General features: G+C 41.7%; 1 protein-coding gene across 5 annotated transcripts in view; it reads right to left on the bottom strand.

The window, feature by feature from the left end:
* Positions 1 to 27332, bottom strand: part of LOC308365613 (titin-like) — a 139944-nt gene that overhangs the window by 65274 nt on the left and 47338 nt on the right. For 3 of the 5 annotated variants that reach the window (XM_080839089.1, XM_080839092.1, XM_080839093.1), the window contains 56 exons: positions 26133 to 26201; positions 25614 to 25649; positions 21988 to 22041; positions 21505 to 21903; positions 20084 to 20353; positions 19677 to 19952; positions 19442 to 19581; positions 19175 to 19301; positions 17877 to 18140; positions 17638 to 17777; positions 17242 to 17368; positions 16871 to 17137; positions 16520 to 16786; positions 16011 to 16277; positions 15760 to 15899; positions 15452 to 15578; positions 14778 to 14920; positions 14030 to 14153; positions 13558 to 13824; positions 13377 to 13474; positions 13090 to 13258; positions 12729 to 12995; positions 12378 to 12644; positions 12002 to 12280; positions 11394 to 11802; positions 11164 to 11288; positions 10812 to 11078; positions 10384 to 10653; positions 9912 to 10211; positions 9513 to 9815; positions 9143 to 9330; positions 8928 to 9042; positions 8550 to 8837; positions 8290 to 8441; positions 8030 to 8177; positions 7755 to 7932; positions 7465 to 7586; positions 7070 to 7357; positions 6602 to 6898; positions 6311 to 6497; positions 6099 to 6214; positions 5702 to 6001; positions 5300 to 5599; positions 5087 to 5192; positions 4764 to 4960; positions 4342 to 4647; positions 3976 to 4254; positions 3481 to 3780; positions 3061 to 3363; positions 2558 to 2941; positions 2147 to 2449; positions 1723 to 2022; positions 1320 to 1616; positions 915 to 1199; positions 520 to 813; positions 120 to 419 (listed from right to left, as the gene is read on the bottom strand). In XM_080839089.1, the coding sequence (XP_080695215.1) occupies positions 120 to 419; positions 520 to 813; positions 915 to 1199; positions 1320 to 1616; positions 1723 to 2022; positions 2147 to 2449; positions 2558 to 2941; positions 3061 to 3363; positions 3481 to 3780; positions 3976 to 4254; positions 4342 to 4647; positions 4764 to 4960; positions 5087 to 5192; positions 5300 to 5599; positions 5702 to 6001; positions 6099 to 6214; positions 6311 to 6497; positions 6602 to 6898; positions 7070 to 7357; positions 7465 to 7586; positions 7755 to 7932; positions 8030 to 8177; positions 8290 to 8441; positions 8550 to 8837; positions 8928 to 9042; positions 9143 to 9330; positions 9513 to 9815; positions 9912 to 10211; positions 10384 to 10653; positions 10812 to 11078; positions 11164 to 11288; positions 11394 to 11802; positions 12002 to 12280; positions 12378 to 12644; positions 12729 to 12995; positions 13090 to 13258; positions 13377 to 13474; positions 13558 to 13824; positions 14030 to 14153; positions 14778 to 14920; positions 15452 to 15578; positions 15760 to 15899; positions 16011 to 16277; positions 16520 to 16786; positions 16871 to 17137; positions 17242 to 17368; positions 17638 to 17777; positions 17877 to 18140; positions 19175 to 19301; positions 19442 to 19581; positions 19677 to 19952; positions 20084 to 20353; positions 21505 to 21903; positions 21988 to 22041; positions 25614 to 25649; positions 26133 to 26201 (12591 nt within the window). The remainder of the gene's footprint in view (positions 1 to 119; positions 420 to 519; positions 814 to 914; positions 1200 to 1319; positions 1617 to 1722; positions 2023 to 2146; positions 2450 to 2557; positions 2942 to 3060; positions 3364 to 3480; positions 3781 to 3975; positions 4255 to 4341; positions 4648 to 4763; positions 4961 to 5086; positions 5193 to 5299; positions 5600 to 5701; positions 6002 to 6098; positions 6215 to 6310; positions 6498 to 6601; positions 6899 to 7069; positions 7358 to 7464; positions 7587 to 7754; positions 7933 to 8029; positions 8178 to 8289; positions 8442 to 8549; positions 8838 to 8927; positions 9043 to 9142; positions 9331 to 9512; positions 9816 to 9911; positions 10212 to 10383; positions 10654 to 10811; positions 11079 to 11163; positions 11289 to 11393; positions 11803 to 12001; positions 12281 to 12377; positions 12645 to 12728; positions 12996 to 13089; positions 13259 to 13376; positions 13475 to 13557; positions 13825 to 14029; positions 14154 to 14777; positions 14921 to 15451; positions 15579 to 15759; positions 15900 to 16010; positions 16278 to 16519; positions 16787 to 16870; positions 17138 to 17241; positions 17369 to 17637; positions 17778 to 17876; positions 18141 to 19174; positions 19302 to 19441; positions 19582 to 19676; positions 19953 to 20083; positions 20354 to 21504; positions 21904 to 21987; positions 22042 to 25613; positions 25650 to 26132; positions 26202 to 27332) is intronic. The other 2 variants (XM_080839090.1, XM_080839091.1) reach the window with 1 other exon arrangement.

The raw sequence follows: 27332 nt of genomic DNA, 5'->3' as shown, positions 1-27332 counted from the left end.
TAATTTAATTTAATAGGATTCGTATTTACTTTATTCTGTCAAATTATTATGTAATTGCTTTGTTAGTTTGACGAGCAGGCACTTTTAAATATAAGTCCATTTCTAGGTGATGAACATACTTTCATCATCCATGATAACAGCAGTGATTGGTCTTGAGGGCTCGCCATCTCCAATCTCATTGACGGCCTTGACACGGAACTGATACGACTGGTTCTCAGACAGGTTCTCCAAAACCAGAGTGCAGTCCTTGCAGATATTACGATTGGCAGGGTCAAACTCGTTTGAGTCGTGTCTCATCTTCTCAATATTGTAGCCAATGATTGGACTGCCACCATCACTGCGAGGAGGCTCCCAGGCAAGGGTAATGGTTGTCTTGCCTCTGTCAGTGTAACGCAGTTTTAGTGGGGCAGTGGGCACACCTGAAACAAGGAAAAGCAGCCATGGTTATTAATTCCTTTTTATCACCTCTTATATAATAAGAGATAAGTGATAAGTGATAACAGTGTGAAAGATCCTAACCTAATGGATCGGCAGCAAGAATAGGGCCCAGATCAACTGGTGCTCCAAGGCCATATTTGTTTCTTGCCACAACACGGAACATGTATTCCTCTTCGGACAGAAGACCAGTGATGTCACATTTGCAGGAGGCAATCTCCAAGGGCTGTCTGTAGAGTTGCATTTTAGCATCCTTTCTCTCAACAACATATCCCATAATATCACTTCCGCCATTGTCAAGTGGATCGGACCATGCCAGAGATATTATCCTCTTGTTCACTTGAGTAGTCTTAAAATCAACCACAGGTCCAGGAACATCTGGTGTAACAAAGACAATTGAGAGGTTAAAAATAATAGAAACATGAGGCAAAACATAGGCGTAATGGCATAATACTAATCAAGTAGAAACAAGAGCATACCCATGACATCGACTTTAACAGATGCAGACTTGGTTCCACTAGTGTTCTTTCCGGTGATCTGGTAATTGCCAAAGTCCGTTCTCACGGCATGCTTGATGAAAAGAACACTGTTCTTTCCAGCGTTCTCAATGACAACACGCTCTTTGTCGGGCTCAGCATCATCCTTTGTCCATGCAATCTCAGGCTTGGGTCTACCAGCAACGGTGGCAGGCAGCTTCAGGCTCTCACCAGCCTTGATGATGACTCCGTTCCTCACAGAGATGTCTAACTCAACCACTGGAGCCTCTGTAACATTCATCACATTTATATTAGTCTGGGGGGGAATATTCACCAAAGGTGCATCAAAAATATGTAATAAAGTTGAGTCCATTCTGGTAACATGAAGAGATATTTTTGAATGGTTACCTTCAGGCTCTTTAACCAGGACTTGTTCAGTCACTCCAGGTGGGCCGTTGCCTGCATCGTTGACGGCAAACACACGAATGACAATATCAGAGCCTTCTGTCAGTCCTGTGAGAGTGTACTTGCACTCCTTGCACCTGTACTCTGTGCAGCGGACCCAGTCCTTCTCGCCAACCAGGCAGCGTTCAATGTGGTAACCAAGGATGTCTCCACCACCATTATACAGAGGAGGCTGCCAGGCGATATCAACAGTTGTGTTGGAAGTGTCAAGGATTCTTGGAATAGGTGGCCCAGGTAACACTGAAATCAAATAACAATTGTATTAAAAAGTGAGCGCAGAACGCTTATTCCTTTACAGACAAACGTTTATGTTAACATTCTTCAAACAAGGATCTCTGAAACTTACAAATTGCATCCATTGCCATCTGAGGATCAGTCGGGGGGCTGAATTCGCCAGGGCCAGCAAGATTCTCAGCACAAACTCTGAAGCTGTAGGTCAGGCCTTCCATGAGTCCTTCTGCCTTGACTGAGAGCGCACTGAGGAGGCTGCGGGTCACCCTGTTCCAGTATTTGCCATTGATTTCACGTCTTTCAACCCAGTAGCCCAGGATAGGGCTGCCGTTGTCTTTGGGCTCATGCCATGAGAGAGCAGCAGTGTTTGCAGTAACTTCGCCAATTCTTGGTGTGTTTGGTGCATCAGGAGGATCTGAATAACAAAAGCCACAATATCATGATTTATTTTTCTAATTTAAAAAAGATAAATTAGATGGATGTTCAAAAATTAATATGGATATAAAAAATAAATACAAAATAAATAAACAGTTTCTTACCAAATTGGTTTTTGGCAATGAGTGGCTCAGAGATGTAAGAGGGTCCACATCCGAACTTATTCTCTGCAGTAACACGGAAAATGTATTCCTTTCCTTCAATGAGTTTGGTCACAGGGCAGCTGTAACCCTTAAGAGTTGAAGTGATAGTGACCCAGCCAATCTCCTCATTCTTGTTGTCTTTCTTCTCAACCATGTAATTCAGGATCTCACTGCCACCATCATCCAGAGGTGCGTCCCACTTGCATATAACAGAGGTGTTCCTGATCTCTTCAAATTCAAAGTTGACTGGCCTACCAGGTTTATCTGCAGGTTATTTAACAAAACGAAGGGTTAGACCTCTACATAATCTTGACAAAAATCTACAAGAAATGGTTTGTTCTGGTTGTGCCTTTTCAAGTGTTGTTGACTTACCTTGGACGTTGACTTCACAAGATGCCTTAGCAACACCATGCTGATTCTCAACCACGATGGTATACTTGCCGTAATCCCCACGAATGGATTCACGCACCATCATGGCAGACTCGCCTTTCTTGCTCTGGTCGAAGGACAGGCGCTCAATCATAGGGAGATGGAACTCCTCTGGCTCTGGCTCTTGCTCTTTGCCCTTCTTCTTTTTCTTGAAGATGGGAAGCTCCACCTTCTTCTCGGCCACTTGCTTGACATCCACGTCGTTCCTCAGCCATGTCACAGTTGGGTATGGGGAGCCGGAGATGAAAGCGTCCAGCCTCATCTCATCACCTTTCTTGATAGCCAGGCCAGCCTGGATGCGTGGATGCAGGGTGACTTTAGGAAGATCTGAAATGAGACAAAGACACTTAGCGTCAATTCACTTACAACACTAACAAATAAAGTATGTAGATAAAGTTGATAGAAGAAAATGTCCTATTACTTAAGATATCCATAACATATCTTACCAACAGGATCAGCTGCTACAGTCAGGGGTGTGCTGCGAGACGGCTCGCTGACTCCAGCTGCATTCTCAGCACGGACACGGAACTGATATTCCTTGCCCTCTGTCAGGCCCTTGACGGTGTAAGTCAAGCCTGTCTCCAAAGCGTCACAGCATGGCCCAAACCTATCACCATCCTTCTCAATCTTCTCCACCATGTAGCCCTTGATTGGCAGGCCACCATCATAGTCTGGTGCCTTCCAAGTAACTGTGATGGACTGAGAAGTAGGGTTGATGGCCTTGACATCAGTGGGTGGGTCTGGTTTCTCTGTAATATTAAAGTGCATATTTGAAAATAAAACAAAAAATATTTGAACAGTATCATTTGCGAGTCCAAAGAGGTTGCTTTATGGTAACCTAAAATCTCAACCTGATCTGTACTTACGCTTTTGATCCTCAGTGATAACTGGGTTGCGGAGTACAAGATACTCTCCAGCGCCCACCTTGTTGACAGCCTTGACACGGAAGTAATACTCTGCGTTCACGAAAAGATCCTTGATTTTGAATTCAACAACATTGTCGCCAGACATCACAGGCATGAATGTCTTCTTTGAAGCCTCTCTTCTCTCAAGGACATAGTGGAGGATGGGAGTGCCACCATCATTCTCTGGAGGCTCCCATGTGATCTTGCAGGAGTTCTTGGTGACTTCACAGGCATCAATGATCTTACATTGTCCAGGCAGGCCTGTGCATTAAAATAAAGCATACAGTGACTTCACCACTCTCTCATCAAATGTTCTTTCATGTATATAATTTGTATGCATTGCATGAATTGCATTTCATTAAGCCCAGACTAAAGATAACTTTGATGAAGATAGTTTTGAACTAGGCTTAATCTATTCCGGGAAAACCGGCCCATAATATTCAGACATGGACTTACCAATGACTTTAACATTGACGGTGCCAGTGACAGAGCCAAGTGTATTTTCCAGAGTAACTGTGTACCCTCCAGCATCAGCATGCACACACTTTGGCAGCTCCAAGTGTACACTGTTCAGCTCACAGGTCAGGGTGATCCTGTCATCAGTCTTCATCTCAGTCTCTCCCTTCTTCCAAACCATGGTTGGTTTGGGGATTGCTCTGTATGGAAGCTTCAGATGCATTCTGTCGCCTTCAACAAGAACAATCTCTTGGGTCTCGACCTCAATTGTTGGTGTGCCTTCAGGAGAAAAAAAGTGTTAGCCGCACATAATACATATGCTTGCTCCAGTCAAAATACTTTACTTTTTTTTTACTGAACACTTACAATCAGGATCCTTGGCAAAGACCTTGTCAGAAATCTCAGAGGGATTGCTGACACCAATAGCATTGATAGCACGAACTCTGAGCACGTATTGCTTTTCTGGAACAATTCCCTCCTCTGCCTTGAATTGAAGCTCCTTGACTGGACGGGAATTGATTCTCATCCACTTCTCAGTGCCTGCCTCGGCAATCTCAACATGGTAACCAGTGACAGGGCTTCCTCCATTCTTCTGTGGTGGATTCCATGTGATATTGATATGCTCTCTGCTTGCGTCAATGATCTTGACCTCTATTGGAGGTGATGGTGCACCTAAAAAAATAAAAAAAATAAAAACAGTCCATTAGTGAGATGTGGTATCTGTAATGTGTTTTTAATGTTATCACATGATTGTGGTTGAATTAACAACGCAACACTGAAAAACATACTTGTTGCGTCCTCAATCATCAGGATCATAGTTGGTTCACTTGGGTGGCCAACACCAGCCTCATTCTCAGCACGGACTTGGAACTGGACCTCGGTTCCCTCATCAACATCAGTCACCCTGTAATTGCATTCAGGTCCTGGGGTCTTTGCAGACTTAACCCAGCGTGTTGCCAGTTTCTCTTTCTTTTCAATGACATACCTGCAAAAGCAAAACATTGATGCATTTTCTTTCTCTAAAAGGCAAAGTCATCCTGAGGAAGAGATCAATATTAAATGTAAAGTATGTATAGACTGAAATATATGAATGAGGTGAGAATTCAAATACTTTGTGATTGGTCTTCCGCCATCACTCTTAGGAGCCTCCCACTTCAGGTCAACATGTCTCTTTGTCACCTCAACCACAGTCAGGGCGTAAGGAGGTCCAGGAGTAGCTGAAAAAAGACATTTAATAGTTCTTACAAAAATGTCCACAATTCAGTTAAGCAGGTCAATGCATTTCAATAAATACGGTTTTCACTGACAAAGAGGATCGACTTACTGAAAGTATCCTTGGCTAGCACAGAGTCCTCCAGTTCACAGAAGTCGCTCTGGCCAACAGCATTCTCGGCCGACACGCGGAACACATACAGTGATCCTTCATTCAGGGGAGTGACAGTATATTTGCATTCCTTCACAGTGGTGTCCACAGTCTGCCAGGTCTTACGCCTGACATCTCTCTTCTCCACATTGTAGTTGGTGATTGGAGAGCCACCATCTGAGTCTGGTTCAGTCCACTTGAATTCGGCGGAGAGCTTAGTGATGTTAGTCACCTCAATCCAGCGTGGGGGCGATGGAGGATCTATTAAATGTTAAAGCAAATAGTCATTCCTTTCTTCAAAACAATGTTCAAAAATATAAGTCATTGTATAGTTATTTTCAAGTTGATCCTGAGATTACTTACAGAGTCTCTCCTTGCAGACAACTGGATCACTTGGCTCGCTGGGTTCACTCTCGCCAGCAACATTGACAGCCTTAATTCTGAATGAGTACTCTTGATTCTCCATGAGTCCTTTCAAGCAGTGTTCAGTGGTAGGCACATCTTCAGCTGCACGGACCCATTCCTCGGTTCCACTCTTCAGGAACTCGATGATGTAGGACTCAATCTTAGCCCCGCCATCATGCTCAGGCCTGGTCCACTGAAGGGTTGCAGAGGTCTTGGCAATGTCTCTGACGAATGGCTTGCCAGGAGCCCATGGAGGATCTAGAGACAGAGGAGATGGAAGTACAAGGAATTGTAATGTGAACTACAGCCATCGAAACTTTTAATACTTGCATTGTTTTTTCAAAAGTTGACATACCAATTGGATCCTTAATCAGGATTGGATCAGTGTCGGTGCTTGGTTTTCCTGGTCCGGCAAGATTCTCAGCCAGAATACGGAATCTGTACTTCTTCTTAGTTGGCAGTCCTTTCACTCTGAAATACACATCAAGCCAACTCATAAGGAATCATTGGACTCATAACTTTATGCTGAGTGGCATATGAAAAGTACTGTTATCACACAGTACTAACCTAAATGTTGAATCCTTGATTGGTAGCTTGTTGCATCTAATCCATTTGTCATTCTCTTGGTCAAACTTCTCCACCCAGTACCCAGTGATTGGGCTACCGCCATCCTCATCAGGCTCATACCATGTCAGAGTCACAGCATCCCTTGCAATATCAGAAGGTGTAACTCTAGTTGGTGCACCAGGAGGATCTGAATATAAGAGCAAAATGCATTGAGAATTAACATAATCAATACAGTGTAAAAAAAGCCCCACCAAGAATAGAAACTTTGATGAAAACATTAGAATACTTTACCGAATGCATATTTGGCCACAATGGGCAGATGCTCTACAGGTGCACCAATGCCATACTGGTTCTCAGCAGACACTCTGAAGATGTACTCCTTCAAAGCCACAAGTTTTTTGGCGCTGAAGGTGGTTGCTTTAATAGTGGCAGATAGTTTCTTCCACTCCTCCTTGTCTGCGGGTCTAATCTCCACAATGTAGTTGGTGATGACAGAGCCACCATCATCCCTGGGTGGATTCCAGGCCAGGGAGCAGGAGTGGTTGGTAATGTCAGAGATATCAAAGGCAGCAGGTGGGCCAGGTTTGTCTGTATATGGTAGTTAGAACACATTTTAACAACATATTCAAACTGAATCACAATCACTTTCTGTACTTTAATAAAATAACAAATACAAATGGATAAGAAATAATAAATACATTTAATTATACTAATATACATTGGTTATTAGTAAAACATTACAATCAAGCACATTCGTACCAAGAATGTTGACATCAACTGTTGCAGTTGCACGTCCAATGGAGTTCATAGCCTCAATAATGTAGGTAGAAGTGTCACTTCTGGTTGTCTTGGCAATGACCAGTGTGGAATGACCAGGCTTGGTGTCAATCTTAATCCTGTCGTCATCTTTCAGGACAAGGTCAGCTTTGGTCCATTTTACCTTAGGCTCGGGCTTGCCAAGCACATCAGCAGGGAGCTCAATCTTTGAGCCTGCCTTGGCAGTCAGACCAGCAAGAAGTTTGACGTCCAGCTGAATCTCTGGAGGTTCTGTTGAGTCAAACAGAAGTGTCGGTCAACTTCATTATACCACACACAATGAAAACCGTAACAACTTGTTGCTGAGGATAGTAAAGATTAAGAATATAAAATTATACCTTTAGCATCAACAGCCTGGATTTCATCTGTGGCACGGCAAGGTCTACTGGCTCCCAGTTTGTTAACGGCCCTCACACGGTAAGCATACCACTGCCCCTCAGTAAGGCCAGTTACTTGATATCTACGGAGAAGTACAAAGCGAAATCACAATGTATATCATGGCATTTACTCAGGCCCTTGTCCCAGCTCTGAAATCAAATATGCAGTGTGGGATATACATTTTACATGAAGATATACATGGTATTCCACTGGCTTGAGTGAAACAATATGGTGTTATTTCCCCACTCACTTAAGCTCAGGCATGGGGTCTCCACAAGCTTCCCACTTGTCAGTTCCACGTTGGCATTTATCCACGATGTAGCCCTTGATTGGTGCACCGCCGTCATACCTGGGAGTTTCCCAGAGGAGGAAGATGCCCTTGGCAGTCTTGTCCCTCCATTTAAGGTTCTCAGGTGGATCAGGAATAGCTGCAATTCAAACACAGGCATAGATCAGACTCGTACTCTTTAAAAGACTTTAAAAACACTGTCTTTATGAGGAACTGAATGCGAGTGTCAGACATACTTGCTGGTGAGGAGACATTGACTGGCTCGTCCATGTATGCTGGTTCTCCAGGGCCGCATTTGTTGCAAGCAGTAACACTAAACAAATACTCCTTGCCCTCAATGACATCAGTGACAGTGTATTCCAGATCCTGCACGCCAGAAATAACCTATAAAAAAGGAATACAATTTTTATTATAAGTTAGACAATACATAAAAAGAACCAGTTTAGTGTACAGCAACATTTTCTACAGTGACAGTAGAAAAGGTGGGAAAACGTACCTTGACCCAGGTCTTTCTAGACACCTCACGCTTCTCGATCTGGTAGCCAATGACAGGGCTGCCTCCATCATGCTCTGGAGCCTCCCATGTGAGGTGCACATGGTGTCTGGTGACCTCAGGAACCTTGAAGTCCTTGGGTGCACTTGGAGATGCTGCAAGGATGAAAGGGAAGGCCGTGAAAAGTCATACACAATTATAGATTGCTATGAGACTTTGCCAGTTTGAGAATAATTTGTTTAGTGTGAAGGCAAGTTACATACCAATGACATTGACGTCAATCTCTCCTGAGACAGTGGTAACATCATTCTCCAGGTGCAAAGTGTATGTTCCTTTGTCTGGACGGACACTTGGAGAGATGACCAGTTCAGTGTAGTTCTGCTTAGTTGTCATGGTCACACGTTCATCCGCAGTACTCAGATCTTTATCACCAAAGCTCCATCTGGCTTTGGGTGTGGGGTATCCAGAGATGGGCACGCGGATAGTAAGAGGCTGAGGAACCATAACCTCAAGGCCATCTCTGAATCCACTGAGGTCCATTGTTGGACCGACTGAGAACCAAATTTAAGAAATGTGTTACTGAGTATTCCAATGCCGAGAACACATGCTGCATGATGGCTCACAAATGGGTAAAGACTTACCATGTGGGTCATCTGCCAAGAGGGGTCCAAGTGTGTCAGCTGGATCGGAAACTCCGGCGGCATTCTCTGCACTTACTCTGTAGAGATACTTCTGTCCAAACTTCAGCCCAGACACCTACACAGGAAGCAGATTACAGGAAATGTTTAATTGGATCGTTTAAAAAAAACATGAACATACATAAAACTATCAAATCACCAAACAGTGGGTTATATACCTTGTAGCAAAGGTCCTGGCAGAGTCTGGCATTGCATCTCAGCCACTTGTCTGATCCCTCTTCAGACTTCTGAATGATGTAGCCTGTGATCATACTACCTCCGTTGCTCAATGGGGTCTCCCATTCAAGCTGCACAGAGTGCTTGGTTTGATGTGAATAGTTGAAGTTCAGTGGTGGACTTGGCTTATCTGTAATGACAGACATGTATATTAAGACATATTATGGCATGAATGACAATGAAAATTTTACAAAACACTGACATGTGCGGTGTAGTATGTCATGTGGTAGGTCATTCATAGTATATATGTATATATTTATATTATGTTATTTCTGAAAATTGTATGCTACTTGATATGTCAACTTCACTAACCAATGGGGTCCATGATCTTCACTGGATCAGTGGCAGCACTTGGCTGGCCAACACCAGCCTTGTTCTCTGCTCTGACACGGAAGATGTACTCCTTGTTCTCCACAACGTCAGTGAGCGTCGCAGTGCGATCTGAAGCCTTGGTCACCAGCGCTGCTTCCCACTTCACAGATGTCCTGTCCCGGAGCTCAATGACGTAGTTGGTGATCTCAGATCCTCCATCAACAAGTGGAGGTTCCCAGGAGACGGTGGCACCATACCTATTAACAACCCCAACCATGACATTCTGAGGAGCGTCAGGAACATCTGAAACACAATAAATAAAGACAATGAATATCACTTATGCTAAACATTCAGACTTGTACTGTGCATTAGGTTCAGACCATGGAAAAAGAATCTTACCAAACATGTTTTTAGCCTGAACAGGTTTGTCAGTAGCAACGGTTTGTCCATTTCCAACTCTGTTGCGAGCACAGACACGGAAGAGGTAGAAGTTGTCCCTCTGCAGTCCACCAACACAATACTCGGTGCTGTCTGCACGGTCAGTTGCCAGAGTCCATGTCTTACGCTTGACATCGCGTCTCTCCACAACATAAGCGATGATCTTGCTGCCACCATCGTTCTCTGGCTCCTCCCATGCAAGGCTGACCTCTCCATCAGAGGTGTCAACCACTTTCAGGTTCTTGACAGGTCCAGGAGCATCTGGGAAAAAAAGGATTCCATTAAAATAAATTAACTTGCCATTGTCCATGGAAGAGCATGATCTCAGTTTATAGGGTAGAAAAATCATCATCGAATCATCGAAATGATATATATAGTGTATTTCCATATTTTTGTTAAATGTTCCAGATAAAATACAAAACCATAGCCTCACCAATGACGTCCAGATTGATGAAAGCCTCTCCCTTTCCGTGTTTGTTCTTGATCACAACCTTATAACGACCTTGGTCGGCCTTCTTGGGGTGTTTCAGTCTGTAGTCAGTCTTCTCTGCAGAGGTATCAACGTTCTGGAATGGCAAGCTGGAGTCATTGAAGAACCACTCAGCCTCAGCACGTGGATAGGCATGATAAGGGACAGTCATGACGAAAGGCTTTCCAGCATCTGTCACCAGGCTCTGGTCAGTAGTCTTGATCTTTGGCACAGCTGTGGAGGCAGAAGCACCAGAGAATATGTGAGTCGTTTGTGTTGTGTGAGATGTTACTCATGTGTGACTTATCCACTTATTACTATGTTGATAGCGCATTTGTACATCAGGTTAATGCAACCATAAGAACAGACCAGATAAATCCACTTCTACACACCTGCCAGCTCAAGCTTGGCTCTGGCGTCCTTGTCTTTGGCAACGATTCTGTACTCGCCCTGGTCACGAGGCCTAATCTCACAGACTTGGAGTCGGTGAACTTTGCCCTCGCTCAGCATTTGGTATTTGTCACCCTGGACAATGATCATGTTGTTCCTCATCCATTTGACCTCCACCCTGTCTTTGTTCAGCTCAGCCTCAAAGACAATATCTGAGCCTGGAGGCTCGAAAACATCTCCAGGAGGTCTGACGATCTCCACGGGTGTCTCTGTTGTGGAATCAAACACGGGTTATTGTGAGCATATTGAAAAGGGGACAATGTAATGAATGATTTTAAAATTGACTGTTCTTGCCTTCAACAAAGAGCCGAGCCCTGGTTCTTCTGTCCTCCACACCACAGGCATATTCACATTCATCATCTGGTCTGCAGTTCTTGATGTGAAGACTGCATGTCTTTCCTTCCCTCTCAAATTTGTATCTGAATTCCAAGACAATCAAATGAGCAGATGCTCTGATCTGATCTGCAAAAAGTACATCTCTTCTAGTATCTCAACAGTTATGACTAAATAGATCAATACATTACCTTTTTCCCTCCCGGACCTCTCTGCCATCTCTATACCATTTGACTTTAGCCTTCTCTTTGGACAACTTGCAGCAGAACACAGCCTCCTCAAACTCAGTGATAGTCTGGTCTTTGAGCTGTCCGGTGAAGTCAGTGGGGGCTTCGCTGATGATCAGCTCGGCCGCAGACTTGTCGGATCCAACCATGGCAGTGTATTCACCCTCATCATCCATGACACAGTCTTTGATGGTGAGTGTGTGCTTCTTGTTGTCCACCCTGTACAGGATGCGTTTGCTGAAGGTGATCTCCTGACCAGCCTTCATCCATTTCACGGTAACATTTGGTCTGTTCACCTTACATGTGAAGGTGATGGTCTTCTTCTCCTGTGTTTCACAGTCCTCAATAGGCTCAATAATCTTGATTTGCTCCTCTGCAGATAAAAATGAAACAGAATAAGCTGTTATCAAAACAGAAACATATGAATAGGCAACTAATGCAAAGCCACAGACCGTATATATCTGAAAGTGAAACTTTGTTGAGGTCTGGCACTGAATGTAAGATGAAGTTGTACTTCAGCATGTCATATTATTGTACTTTGTTTCCATGTAAATATATGAGGGCATTTTTACCGTCAACAGAGACTTTGCAGGAACTCTTGGCCTGTTCACCACGCTGGTTGACCAGTGTGATGGTGTACTCGGATTCATCTGACTTTTCAGCGTTCTTGATTCTCAGAGAGAAAACATTGTCCCTATGAGCCATGATGAACTTGCTGCTCTCAAAGATGGTCTCGCTATTCTTCATCCATTTTGCTTTAGCTCCATCGGAGTTGACCTCACAGTTGAGAGAAATCTCCTGTCCCTCCTTCATTGTAGTGTCTTTGAGAGGTGTGACAATCCTGAGTTTTTCTGTGAAGAGATATCAAATGTTAAAAAAACAGTCCTACTATTTCAGGAGCCTATTTATATTTCAGACACATTGACAGTTTCGTCGATGGATGCTTACCAATAACAGTCAGTTCAGCTGATGCCTTAACTGTTCCGATAAAAGCGATGTAGCCTCCATCATCCACACGCTCGCAGTTCTTGATGACAAGCGCTCTTCTCTTTCCGTCGCAGATAATGTCATACTTATCGCCAGACTGAAGTTCCTTGTCACCTCTGAACCATTTGACCTCGAATGTGTCTTTGGAGACTGAGCACACAAACTCTGCCTTTTCACCTTCAACCACATCCTGGGGTTGAGGTCTGGAGATAAACTCAGCAGCCAGTTCTGGAGAACAGGAAAACAGTTGTTAGAAGCAAATAGTGTTTATATAATATACTGTGAAATGAATCATGACGTGAAATATTTTACCATTGAGCTTCAGAGTGGCTGATGTTTTGGCATTAGGGAGTCTGCAGTTGTACTCTCCGGCATCATTCAGGCGAAGATCCTGAATAATGAGGATTCTCTTGCGGCCATCCTGAACCTGCTCATATCTACCACCCTCGGGCAACTCCTCGTCACCTTTGTACCAGACGACCTCTGCACTGGCCTTGGATACTTCACAGATCATTTTCACACTGTCTGTTTCAGTTCCTTCAACGTTGGACAGATTCTTTGAGAATCTTGCCTCCTCCTCTGTGGTAAGGACACATCAGCATGATCAGTTAATGATTTACTCTTGGTTTATTTAGAAGAAAACAAGAGAAAAATTATAAAAATGACAACTCACCAACAACGGTCAGCATGCCAGAAGATTTGGATGTCCTTGCATCACATTCATATTCAGCTTCATCATCAAACACTGATTTGCTGATGACAAGAATACGCTGTAATCCCTTGGCAATAATTTCATACTTCTTGCCCTTTCTGATCTCATTGCCATCTTTGAACCAGCGTACCTGAAATGATAGAGACGGTGATCATCTGCATGTTCAATGGAAATGTTTACCAACCATAAACGATTAGGTTTCCTCAAATGTATGTGACACAAATCATTCAACACATTTTCAGACCTACCTTAGCAGTCTCGCGTGATACTTCACACTCAAATCTGGCAGATTCCTTCTCTTTGACCTCAACATCATGAAGAGGCTTCGAGAACTCAACAAAGGGTGCTGGAAATCAGAAAATAATCTTATAATCCTCTAATCACACCTACATGTATTTTTGTGCTTGATTAAAACAATCCTTCTCTTACGTTCAACACTGAGGAAGGCTGAGGTCTTATACTCCTTGGCGTCACATGTGTATGACTTCGAGTCATCAGGGGTGCAGCCCTTGATGATGAGTCTCCTGATACGGCCTTCGGCCACCATTTCATACTTCTTGTTTTTGCGGATCTCCTGTCCTTCTCTGTACCATGTGACCTCTGCATTGTCCCTGGAGACTTCACACTCTAGAGTGGCAGTGGCCTCTTCCTCAACTGTCTGGTCCTCCAGAGGTTTGGTGAACTCAACTGGTGGCTCTGTGAAGAAAAAAATGAAAAGATATTAGACATATGGCCTCTTTTCACAAACCTCTATTTGCCTCTGCTTTAACTTGCCTGAAACACATCGTACACTAATAACGTCAACACACATTATGGTCAATACATTTTATCTTAGTAGGAGGCAATTCAATGAATTACCGCACAGAATATTTTAAATTAATTGTTGCAAAAACAGACATACCATTCACATTGAGTTTTGCCTTGGCCTTGAAATCCTTTGCTGTAAGTGTTACCTCTCCAGCTTCAGACAATTTAACATCTCTAAGTTTGAGTGTGTGTAGTTTGCCCTCTGACCTGGTGACAACCTGTTGAAAATGACGCATCATGTAAATAAAATTGTTCACAACTATTGCATGAAAGAACTTTTTAATCGATGTGGATGGTTTCAGTGAATATAAATATAAAAAAAAAAATCATTTTCTGTACAGCAGTCATTTAAGTGTTCACTTCTACTACTTGAGGCACTGACTAAATCACTAATTTACACACACACACACACACACACACACACACACACACACACACACACACACACACACACACACACACACACACACACACAAACTCACACACACATACACACACACACACACACACACACACACACACACACTAAAAGAGTTAAAAATAACTGGAGGAACGCTGGCAGGGCAGAGAAGCTCAATCTTATCAGAAAAGCCTGCATCATGGACACCCACACTGTTATGATAGGACCGCAGAGGCAGCCCTTATATGCAGAAAACATAGGTACCACGCCAAAGCAAAATGGAGTTACTTCAATGTTTAATACTTACTGAACAAATATACTATACACATTTTGTAACATAAATGAAAATTATGTCGTTTCAGATCAACTATTCTAACTGTCATTATATTTTCAAGCAGTAATACAACTTGTTTCATAACAATATGGGAATAGGTAAACTTACTCTGTCACTCGGCTCAAGTTTTTGTCCAGCAAGGAACCACTCCACAGCTATTCCCTCGTAGGAGAGTTCGCAGTCAAAGTTTGCAGTCTCCCCAGCAGTGACTGTAACATCCTTCAGTGGCCTCATAAAGCTGATCACTCGTGCTGTGGAATGTGCAGAAGACATTGTAAGTCACCTCAATTATCCCCAGCAAAACCTTCAAATCTGTGACCGATGCACATCACTTGTTTCTACAAGCCCATTGCTCTGGAGTCCCAGAGCGTCCAGAATAACTGGGTTCTCCACACTTCACAGGGGGGGTTTCTTAATTAGAATATTTATCTATCTTACAATGTATTTGGTCAACTTGGATGGGCCTGCTGGCCAGTCTGCCAATCGTCTTCTACCCACTCTAGATAAGGAGTGGAGCCTCTAAAATAGCCCTGACACCTCATTGGCTACTAGCTTATCCCTGCCAGGCTATCTGCTGCTGTCACTCAACATCCAAGAAATTCCACGAGAAAAAAATGCTAATGACATTGCTTCAGGATACTTGCTATAACTAATTTAGAGTTCATCATTGTGTGTGAGAGAGGGAAAGAGAGAGAGAGTATGTGTGTGTGTGTGTTTGTGGGTGTGTGTCTGGGTGTGTGAGAGATGAAGAGGTGGGGAAAAGTTAGTTGTGCCTGTCTCACCTTTAACTCTAAGCTGTGCAGTAGACTTGGCATTGGCTGCCGAGAAATCGACTGCACCAGCCATATCCATGCGCACATTGTAGAGGATGAGGATATGTTTGTTGCCCTCCTCCTTCTTCTCAACATCCTGAGGAAATAGAACAAAAACAAACTTGATCTAACTTTCATGTTACAGCAAAAGAAGCAACAGCCTGTTAGACTGTTGGACAACATTTTCCTTAAGATGTAAAAACAGAGAACACTTTTCATATGGTCTACAGAAAACAAATGAAAAAAACTTATGAAAAGGTTATAAGCAAGAAACCTACAGCAGACTGGTGAAGGACCTCTCCCAGGAGCTTCCAGTTACCATGAACATCTTCCTCAGAGATCTCAGTCTCAAATCGGGCAGTTTCTGTCTCTGTTACCTCAACACTGTACAGGGGGCGTACAACTTTGATGTCACGCTCTGTGTAGAGAGAACATAAGAGAAAAATAAATCAACAAAAGAAAGACCAATGAATGAATCATTCAGTGCAAAGGAAAAGTAAACAAGTACATTAACAGGGAGGTCCATTACCTTCAATGTTCAGCCTAGCGGTAGTTTTGTCAGAACCACAGTCACAGGTGTATTCACCAATGTTGCCCTTCTCAGCCTTCTTCACTGTAAGAATACGCTTCTTTCCATCTGCTTTGATAATAACATTCTTAGAGGGGATAATCTCCTTGCCATCTTTGAACCATTTCACCTCAACAGAGGTCTTGCTGACTTCACACATGAGAACAACCTCATCCTTCTCAACTGCAGTGTAGTCTTGCAGCTTGGTGGTGAAGTAAACATCTCCCTCTGAAATACAAGCAGTCATAGGGAATTTAATTGCAATATTTAAATTGGACAGTGTCCAAAACAATCTGTACCTCAGATGAGTTGTAATCTTTGTTGCGCACACAAATTATCCAAATATACAACATTTGAACAATATGTATTGCCATACTGGTACAGGAAATCAAATTAAATACGACTTCATATCCGTGTCCATCCAAGACACAGACAACAGGAATACATAAAAAACATTAAAAGATACTTACCGAGAACAGTGAGCATGGCCTCTGAGGTCTTTCCAAGAGCCTCTATTTTGATAAGGGCAGTGTCATCAACGGACACCTCCTTGAAGGAGAGGGTGTGGACTTTGCCGACCTCTGACATGTGCACCAACTTGCTGGGGTGCAAGCGCACATCATTCTTGTACCATACCACCTGAATCTTCTCATGGGAAAGTTCAATTTTGAACTCTGCAGTCTCGCGCTCCTTCACAGTCACATCCTTGATCGGTTTGACAAACTCAAGACGAATGCCTGTCAAGAACAATGAAGGTAACTCAGAAACACCACCCATTTTGTCATTTGTTTTCAAACCTTAAAATAATGTCAACTATGTACCTTGGATGATCAGTTTTGCAGTGCTTCGCTTTTCCTCGGCCTCAAATATATACTTGGCTTCATCTTCATAAGCAGCGGCTTTCACCACAAGAGTGTATACCTTGCCCACCTGGAGCATCTCAAACTTCTCGTCAGCCTCCAGCTCCTGAGAGCCTTTGATCCAACGGAAGGTTTTGGGTACTCTGGACACCTCAACCTCAAACCTTGCTTCATCTTTCTCGTACACATTCACGTCGCTCAGAGGAGTGACGAAAGTGATTGGGAGTTCTGTAAATCAGACAGAAAACACAATTTAACACATCTCAAATAGTTTATGGACATTAGACTGTCAAATGATCTACATGGTAATTATTTTATATGTGATGTGGTACCTTTCACTTTCAAATTGGCAGCACATTTGGCATTAGCGCCCTGGAAGGCCACTTCTCCGGTTTGGGCCACCTTGCAACTGTACAATGTCAGAGTGTGTTTAGTTCCCTCCTCAACCATCTCCACTTCCTGTTGAAAAGGAGAAAAAACAAATGTATCACACTTAAGCCTGTTCACAATGTCACTGATGTATCTCAAAAATGCCTAATTAAGAAAGAGAATGTAGGTGAAGGTATAACTGCAAGTGGACTTACAGCAGAAGGGACATGTGTTTATGTACACAGTCACACTGCTAGTAATTGAATTAAGGTCTGAACTGGCATTGGCACTAAACAAGTGATTGAACAGTCTGAATTAATCTTGTCCTTAAAAAATTATGATGTGCTTTCTATACTTACGCCTGAAGCAGTAAGGAATTCTCCCTTCAGCTTCCATTGACTATGCACTTCATCCTCAGAGAGCTCAACCTCAAAACGAGCTGTCTCGCCATCAAAGAGCTCAACACCATACATGGGCCGAACCACTTTAATATCACGTGCTGCCATTGATTAAAGAAGGAAAAGACGTTGGAACACTATTACAGTAGTCAATGTACATTTTCGTTTGTTGCGCTTGTACATTTTGATAACTTGTTTACCTTCAATGTTAATGTTACAACTTGTCTTGTCTGTTTCACAGTCGCAAGTATACTGTCCCTTATCTTTGTCTTCCACCTTCTTTATTGTCAGAATCCTTCGTTTGCCTTCGGCTCTCATTGTCACCATCTTGGACGCCTTGATTTCAGTTTCTTTATAGAACCATCTCACAGGAACGTCCTTGCTCAACTCACAGTCCAGGGTAACTTCATCCTTCTCGACTGCAGTGTAATCTTGCAGTTTGACCACAAAACGAGCAGCACCCTCTGCAATACAAAACATATTAAAGTTAGAAAATGATAATGAATTCATGTGCTGCTCGTTTCCTGGACTGCAACCATTCGACTGTCAGGATATTACATGACATCTGTGAAAATATATTGGTCCAGAAAGATAGAACACCAAATTAAGAAAGAAAGAAAGAAAGAAAGAACAACAAAGAAAGTCGGAAAAATGAGGGAAACCAGGGTTACCTAAGACCTTCAGGTTTGCTGTTGTGGACATTCCGTTAGCCTCTGCCTTAATTTGGCAGGTGTCATCTAGAGTGACATCCTTTATTTCTAAACTGTGTTTGTTTTCATCAACATGGATTATCACCGTTCGACTCGGATGGAGTTTTATTTCATTTTTGTACCATGTAATTGGTACATTCTCATGAGAGAGTTCAAGCTCAAACCGAGCAGTTTCAGTTTCTTTCACAGTTTGATCCGATAGTGGTGTGGAGAACTTGAGCCTCATGCCTATAATTCATTAGTTCAGGATATAAGATTACATTACAAGACTACAGTGGATTTTAAGAAAGAAGTACAGTAATTATGTAAGTACACATACTTACTGATTGATTGATTATTTATCACAGTATTTAAAATGAGTATGGGAAATGTAATAGACCAAGGAACTGTAACAGCATAAAAAAAACTCACCCTCCACTGTGAGAATGGATGTTGACATTATGCCCATGGTTTCAATTGTGTAAGTTGCCTCATCCTCAAACTCACACTGGTTTATAACCAATATATGTTTCATCCCATCATCAATGATTTCATATTTACTGGAAGATGTTATTATATCGGAGTTTTTTAACCACATGACCTTAGTCACCTCCTTATTGAGGGTACATTCAAACTTTGCCTGTTTCTTTTCATGCACAGAAACATTCTTCAGATGCACAGTGAAGTCGATTTCCATCTCTGAGAGGTGTGAATAAAAATAGTCCTCGAGGTTATTTTAGTATTTCCTGGCAGCCTGGTTTCAGGTTGCCTTGACTGAGAGCATATTTTTTGTGGGCATGTACACTTACCATTGACAGTGAGCACTGCGCTTGTTATGGCATTGAGAGCTTGGTAAGACACTTCACCAGCTTGATCAAGCTGGACATTTTTCAGAGATAGGAATCTCTTCGTTCCCTCCATTTTGATATCACATGTCTGATGAACAAACCACCAAACAAACAGAACAAGTTATTATTCACAAAAACAAACACATGATTTGTCAAGATACATCATTATGTGTATTGTATGACATTTATATTATAAGACAGTTAGTTTTTTCAAAAAATAAGCCTTACCGGTGATCTGGTGAGAACTTGTCCCTTCAGTTTCCATTCTCCAGGAACATCCTCCTCAGAGATTTCCGTCTCAAAGTTAGCCTCCTCTTTCTCAACAACCTCCATACTGGCGAGAGGCTTCAAAATCTCAGCCTCACGTTCTGTGAACAGGTAAGAAAACCAACCATATTAGACCACATTCATTTAAAACGCTTACATAAAAAGAAAAGAAAAGATAAAAGAAAAACATACTAACCTCCCAGTGTCATCTTTGCAGTGTATCTGCGACCCTCTACTTCCATAGCATACTCCCCAATGTCATCAGGGGATGCATTTTTGACTGTCAGAGTGAGTTCTTTCCCATCCTTCTTCACCTCAGTCTTGTCTGTGGGATCATTTGAAATTTCCTTGTCTCCTTTGAACCACTTCCAGTTGGGAGTTTCCTTGTAGAGCTCGCACTTGAAGGTAGCATTAGCTTTGGGTTTGACGTGCTGATCCCTCAGGGGCTTTACAATCCAGTCCTTGATGATTTCTGTGGAGTAAACGCAGATAACCTTTCTTAGGGGTTGCTTATAAAAGGTGCAATTGTGTAATATCAATATGCCCAAAAACTGGGTGAATATATGTTGCAAGGCCAGATTATCTTTGAATTCACATTCTTACCAATTACTTTGACGACGGTCTTGGTGTCGATGTTCTCCACTTCACAAGTGTAAACACCCTCATCCGTTTCATCACTGTTTTGAATTGTCACTGCATGTTGCATTCCGATGACATTGATGCTGCACTTTCCAGCTATTGCTTTCAATGGTTGGCCATTCCTCTTCCACTGCACTTCCCTCTCTTTGTTCAACTCACAGGTCAGGTAGAGATGCTGACCCTTGAGAGCAGATGTCTCCTCTTCAAGTGTCTTAGTGAATTTCACTGGCAACTCTATAATGGCAGAGAAAATTATCATTAAAACTCTTTAATAAACTGGAATATGCATTTCCTGAAGGAAATACCAGTGATTGCTAGGATATTGCTATGGTAATTGTGGTGGTTGCTAGGGTGTTGCTAGGGTGGTCATGTTGGTTGAAAGTAAGTCAGAGAAAGATGACATAAAAAGTTGGAAAAAGAGTGGGAATTGGTGTACAGAGTGATGATAAGAAAAAATGAAAGAAGAGTGAACAAGAGTGGTTATGAATAAAAACAGAGTAACGAGAAAGATTGAAGAGGGCAAAGATTGAAAGAAGGACAGAAAATGGACTGAAACAGAGAGATGGACAGTGTGAGAAAGAGGAGTTGGAGAGGGATAGAAATAACTAGTGGACGGAGTTTCTACAGAGGGAGAGAATAAGTGAAAGAGAATGGACATAGGGGAGGAAGGAGATCTTAGAATGATTGGAAATAGTGGAAGATATAGACATGGCATGGAAGAAAAAAGGAAATAAGATGGAAGGAAGGATAGCTGGAAGTCAGAAAAAGCTGACATAAAAAAGGTGAAAAATAGTGAGAATTGATGGACAGAGTAATTGAAAGAAGAAAGGAAAGAAGAGTGAACGAGAATGGCTATGGATAATGACAGTAAAGAGAGAGTGAAGAGGGAAAAGATTGAGAGAAGGAGAGGCAATGGACTGAAGCAGAGAGATGGAGTGTGAGAAAGAGTAGACTGAGATGGGTACAAATAAAGATAGATATATAGATAGATAGATAGGTAGATAGAGAGAGAGAGAAATGGAAAAAAACGAGTAACGTATGGAAGGTGTCAATATTCCTAGTTATACAGTTAAATGGAGAGGGACAGAGAGAAGAGGAGCCTTGGAATTATGATTCAGAATGGCCCAATGTAAGAAATGGTATTAGTTTTTCTTTAATATCTTAAAAAGTATAAAGTTAAGACAATTGAAAAATACATAGCTGAAGTGTTTGCAAGACAAAGTTTCTACGTTAAGTGGTTCGAGCTGAATTAATTGTAGAAATCGGTAACAAAGAAGAAGAAGAAGAAGTTAGAAGAACTGCATTGCATTGCATGCACTGTAATAACCATTGCAGTATTACCTAATGAGTTTCTCAGATAATTATTCTGCTTCATAAAAACATACCTTCAACAATCAGCTTGGCAACAGATGTTGCCTCCTTGCCTGCATTTTTGGCAATGCAAGTGTATTCACCATTGTCAGAGAGCTGGACATCAATGATTGTCAACTTGCGGTCCTTGCCATCAGAGGTGAACTTGTGCTTAGGGCTCTCCCTCAAGTTGCTGCCATCCTTCATCCATGTGGTGATAGCAGTAGAGGGTGTCACCTCACACTCAAACACAGCAGCGGAACCAACTGACTCAGCCTCTTGCAACACAATATCTTTCAGTGGTTTGGTGAACTTCAGAGGAACTGCTTTCAGTTTAAAACCAGCAAAGGCTGGCTCCTCAGGAGGTGGTTTGCCTCCACCAGGCTTCAATCCTCTGCCCCTCCCACCATCACCAGGGGAAGGTGTTTGTCTCGCTGAAATTAGGATTTTAGTCATTTAAATTAGGATTTAGACGTTACCTTAGCTGTCAGTTTAGGTCATTCAAGAAATCTTCTTACCTTTCAGTCCTCTCCCTCTACCTGCACCTGCTGCTTCTTCCTTTGGTGTTCCATCTATTAAAACAGAGGTTGATTATCATATATCCAGCTCACAAACCCAATTCTGCTTACTGTTGATGTTGACAGCAGAGTTGATAATACTGTACTTACCGAAACATTAGTAAGCATGAAATTTTGTCATGAATGTTAAAAGATCATGTAACAATGAGAAACAGAGATGGTGGATGTTTCTGTATGAATTCTGATTACAGAATGAAAGACAAAGGACGGCACAAACAACAACATAGTTATGACACACAAACAACAAATAACAAACGATCGTGAGAACACAGAATATGAAGAGGAAATGGAATAATGGAGATTTAGATGGATGAGTATTATTGGCGATGAAATGCGTCCATTGAGAGCGATGAAGAGTCAATGTTGAAATTTCGCAGCCAAACTCTCACCTCTCTTGCCACCCATTCCAGGAGTCTCAACAGCCCCCTCTTCCATTTCACCTTCCCAGTCCTCATCGGGAACAAGTTCCCATCCCCAGGAATCCTCTTCCTCTCCACGTACTTCAGCGTGAATCTCTTCAACCTCTTCTTCATACTGAGTTGAAATCTTTCTCAGTTGCACTGCTCCAGCTGACAACACTTTCATAGCAGGCAGCTTGGCTTTCCCGGCCTTTGTGGCTTCTTCTGGAACTGGTGGTTTTTCGGGAGGTGAGGTTGTCTTTGGAACTTTTTTCAAAGTAACAGACTCAATTGAGTCCATGGGTGAAATCTTCTTTGGTAACCTCTGGATGTCACCACTCAGTTTTCTCTCCAAAGGAATGGACTCAACAGTTTTTGGTTTTAATTTCTCAACCTGTGGTGAAGGTGTCTTTCTCAACTCAATGCTCTTTGTGAATTCAACTGGCTTAAGGGTAATATCTTCTTTTCCTTTTAAGTCTTTTGGCAATTGTCCAACCTTTTTCTGTAAGGCTGGCTTTTCTTCGGCTTTTGGACTAATTTCAGTTTTCTTTACAGGGCTGAGTTTCTTAGGACTTGGCTTTTGCTCTGCTTCACAAGGTGAATCTTTCTTCCCAGTGATCTCTGGCTCCTTATCTGGCATTGTGTGTTTCTCAACTCTCATGGGTTGCTTTTCAGGCTCTTTCACTATTTCATCTTTTGGAGGTCTGTCACCTCTCTGGAAGGCAATATGCTCTTGTTCCTTTTCAGCAGTTTTTTTCTCTGGTTGCAGTTCACTAGTCTCTGGTTTACCAGGTTTATCAATTGGCTTCAACTTAACCAATTCCTGTTCTTTTTCACTTGATGGCAACTTTGATATTTTCTTTGGTGCTAAGCCAGTGCCCTTGGGTTCCTCATCTTTTGGTGTTTTAGCTTTCTTAACAACTGCCTTTTCTTCTACTTTTTGTTCTTCAAATACTTTATCTGAAACTGAAGGTTTTTTAGGAACACTATCTTTAGGTGCCTGTGACTGAATTTTTTCAGCAATAGGCTCTGTGAGAATATCACTTTTACCTGGCCTTTCACTCTTGTTGAAGGTAACAGGCTCTCTTTCTTTGGAATCTTTAATACTGTCTTTTCTTTCTTTTTCAGCATTTTCTTTAGCAGGCTTCTCAAAAGGCTTTAATTTTACAATTTCATGTTCTTTCTCACTTGAAGGCAACTTTGATATTTTCTTCCGAACTAAACCAGGAGCCTGGATTTCCTCATCTTTTGGTGTCTTTGTTTCCTTGACACTTGCCTTTTGATCTCCCTTTTCACGTTCAGCGTCTGGAAGCTTTTCAGTATAATCATATTCAGGTAATTTTGACTGTTCAGAGAGAGGCTCTTTAAAGGTTTCATCTTTTGTAGGCCTTTCACTCTTTGTGAAACCAATTCGCTCTATTTCCCTACCATCCCCTGCACTATCTTGTACAGGCTTTTCAACTTCCTTAGCAGACTTAGACAATGGCTTTAATTTAACAATCTCCTGTTCTTTCTCGTCCAATGGTAACTTTGATACTTTCTTCCGAACTAAACCCGGAACTTGTGATTCCACATCTTTTGGTGTCTTGCTCTTCTTGATACCAGCCTTTTCTTCAACTTTTTCATCCTTAGCGACTACAGACTCCCTGTCTCTCTCTCTCATCTCTATCTCCTTTTGCTTGGCTAGAGACTGGTCAACAGGTGTTCTGGCTGGCGCATCTGTTAAAGTTCTCTCACTTCTTTGGAAATTGTCATGCTCTTTATCTTCACCTTTTATGGTCTTAACAACCTCATGCGTCTCTGGCTTAGCAGGTTTATCAAATGGCTTTAGCTTAACTGTTTCCTGCTCTTGCTCTTTCAGAGGTAGTTTGGTAATTTTCTTTTTTACTAAGGATGAGGTATCAGATTGGTCATCTTTGAGTGTCTTCTTTGGAGTTTTCTTGACACCATATTTTTCTTCTGCCTTCTTGTCCTTGGGGGTTCCGTCTACCACCTCTGTTGATTTCTCAGCCGCAATCTTAGGAAAATCTTCTGCAGGTTTCTTCAGTTGTACTTGTTCGTCGGTTTTCTTCTCCAAACCACTTGACATGGTCTCAGTTCTCTTAGTAGCTTCGTATGCTATAGTGCTCTTCTCTGATTCGCAGTGACTCGATACTGTGACTTCAGAGACAGCCTCGGAATAAACCATTGTCTTTTTTTCACATGTTTCCGTTTTTGAAACAGTCTTGAGTATTATTCCGAGCTGTCCGGGCTCTTCATCCACTGGAGGCTTGATCATTTTTCTCAGTGAAATAACTTCATGCTCCTCCTCTTGGTCCTTAGATGTTATTTTCGTAACCTTTTTTAATGTTGGTTTCTCAAATGTCTCTTCTTCCTCAATATGAACTTTACTCTTTGGTTTTTCTGAGACAATTGTACACAAAAATTGACAGTTGAACACTGACAAAACACCAGACTAAAACAGACCAAAATGCTTGTATCATCATGACAAACAAGATACAAGACAAACATAGACAAGTGACAGAATTGAGATGTTCCAAATATATATTTCATACATGTCAACCTATACGGAATGTCCCCCATTTAAATTTCTTCCAGATAAAATAAACTTAATTTAAATGGTATTGCCAGCGCATTGTTTCGAAAACACTGGTTCAACAGCAACCAGCAAACTGTCAAAAAACAAAGAATATGCAAACTGCAGTCTGTGTGCAAGATATCAAGGTGGTGGCATCCAGTGTGTACGATGTCTAGAAACTTTTAAAATCAAAACTGTACCAGAGGAATGTGTTCAGTGAATCAGTTACAGATGCAGAGATGACCCATGGTGTGACATGATCCTAGTATAGTACACAACTTTACACAATAGCTGAGAGAGGTCGATCATGTTGTTGTTGTAGTGCTATTGATACGTTTACATGGGCACATTGTTGATTTGTTCATAAAGTGTTGATATTTCATCAATTTTGTTGCGATTTATGGATTATATTAAGGATTTTATGGATGTTTTCAGAGGGTGATACAGGTGGGCATCCGAAGGGGTTGACATGTTTGATATTTCCAAATGACTAGAATTGGATAGAATTTCAGAACAAATATATTGTATATGGGTCATTTTAGCATCTATATGTGCATATATTAAATAAAGAATACCACATATCATCATACCTTTTTTAACTGGTCCAGGGGCCTGTACGCCTTCTCCTGCACCAAAATTAAAGAAAGTTTAACAATTTCAGGGATCACTGCCACAATGTCATTACGTTTTGAGGAATCCTGTGAAGCATGGTAAACATCATGTCAGTTGAAATTAGTAGAGTGAAGATAGTGCCCTATGCGCTATTGATTTAACTATAGCTGTGCGGATTGATGCTTGGAGAACAAAAATTCTTTTAAGCAGATGTTATGCATCATCTGAAAAGAAAACTTACCTGAAGAATTATTGAAAGAATAGTAAAGATTAAGTATTTGTTAGCACGAGCAAAAAAGTGAGGATATGTTTTGCATAAAGAAAATAAAATAAGACTTTGACATTCAATAGCTTGTAAAATGACATGAAACATATAAGAAATACATTTACATAAAGCAGGAAGAGGTTTTAAATTCCTCTCTTTTTCTACGAAGAAACACACATCACTACATATACAGACATATAAACAAGAAAACACTATTAGAAAAACATTATACCTTCTGAAGGGGAAACCTTGGGAGATACTGTTGGTGCCTTAGGTGAAGGTTTCTTCTCCACAGGAGTCACTTTAAAAAAGAAGTATGCCAAGAAATAATGGGTATGTGTAGGACATGACTCTACAGATCAAGACTGGTTTTTAAGGTTTTGTAAGGTTATGAACTGTACAGTCCATCAGAAGAAACACAGAACACACACAGACACAAATACATATGCACACATTGTAAAGCAATTGTAGAGCAAGACCTAGAACATACTAAAAAAAAGATTTCCTTGGTGTTTAGGATACCTTTTTCAACTTTGTCTGAAACTGGCGTTTCTTCAACAGGTGATTCTGTGACACTGTGATCTAAGAAGAGTTACCATACATTTTAATAAAACATTAAGATAGAGGATTCTAAAGAAAGACACAAACAATATCAAGAGAAGACACTGGGAGACTACACAAGTATTCAAAGAAATACAGACAAACATTGAACAGACACAAATGTTAGAGTTAAGAGAGTGGATTTATAAGAATGAAGATGACCATGTAATGAAGAAGAGATGAAGAAGAGAAAAGAGGAAGACTATTAGTCTCAGTGCAACCTGAGCTTTCTTTACAAATACCTTTCACAGGAGCAGTATGTTCTCTCAATGAAGGTTTACTCTCTTCGACTGGGGTTCTTGTTTTGATGCCCACTATTTCACCATGTGGGACATTTTCAAGATCTTTCTCCATGGGAGACTTACTCCTTTGGGAGATTGCTGATGGACTGGGCCTAGCCTCAACACTTTTTCTGGCTATTTCTTGCCTTTCAGGGAGAGGTGGCTCTGTTCTAAGGGTAACAGGCTTCTTTAGTGAGGGTAAGTCTTCTTTCTTCTTGCATGAATCTATGTTTTCTACGGCAGTTCCTCTCTGATTTCCTTTGCCTGCTACTACCTCAAGAGATATGGTCTGCTCCTTCTGTTCTTCAAAAGAAGCTATTTTCTCTATTTTGACTGTCTGTGTAATGTATGTGTCTTTTTCTAAACTACCTAAATTCTCTGTTGCAGGTAATTCAACTACTTCTTTTAGATACTCTAGTGTTTCATGGATGACTGTTTTTTGAGCCTTGGCTTCAACTTTGAGTTCAGCCTTGGGTTCAGCCTTTCGGTATTGTTTTGGGTACTCCTGTTTCTCAGAGATTGTTTCTTTAGCCATGACTTCAGATTTAAAT

This window comes from Sprattus sprattus (assembly GCF_963457725.1).
Source record: "Sprattus sprattus genome assembly, chromosome: 5".
Lineage (NCBI taxonomy): Eukaryota > Metazoa > Chordata > Actinopteri > Clupeiformes > Clupeidae > Sprattus > Sprattus sprattus.
Note: the sequence above shows the minus strand (reverse complement) of the source record. Positions and strands in the feature narration are given on the sequence as shown.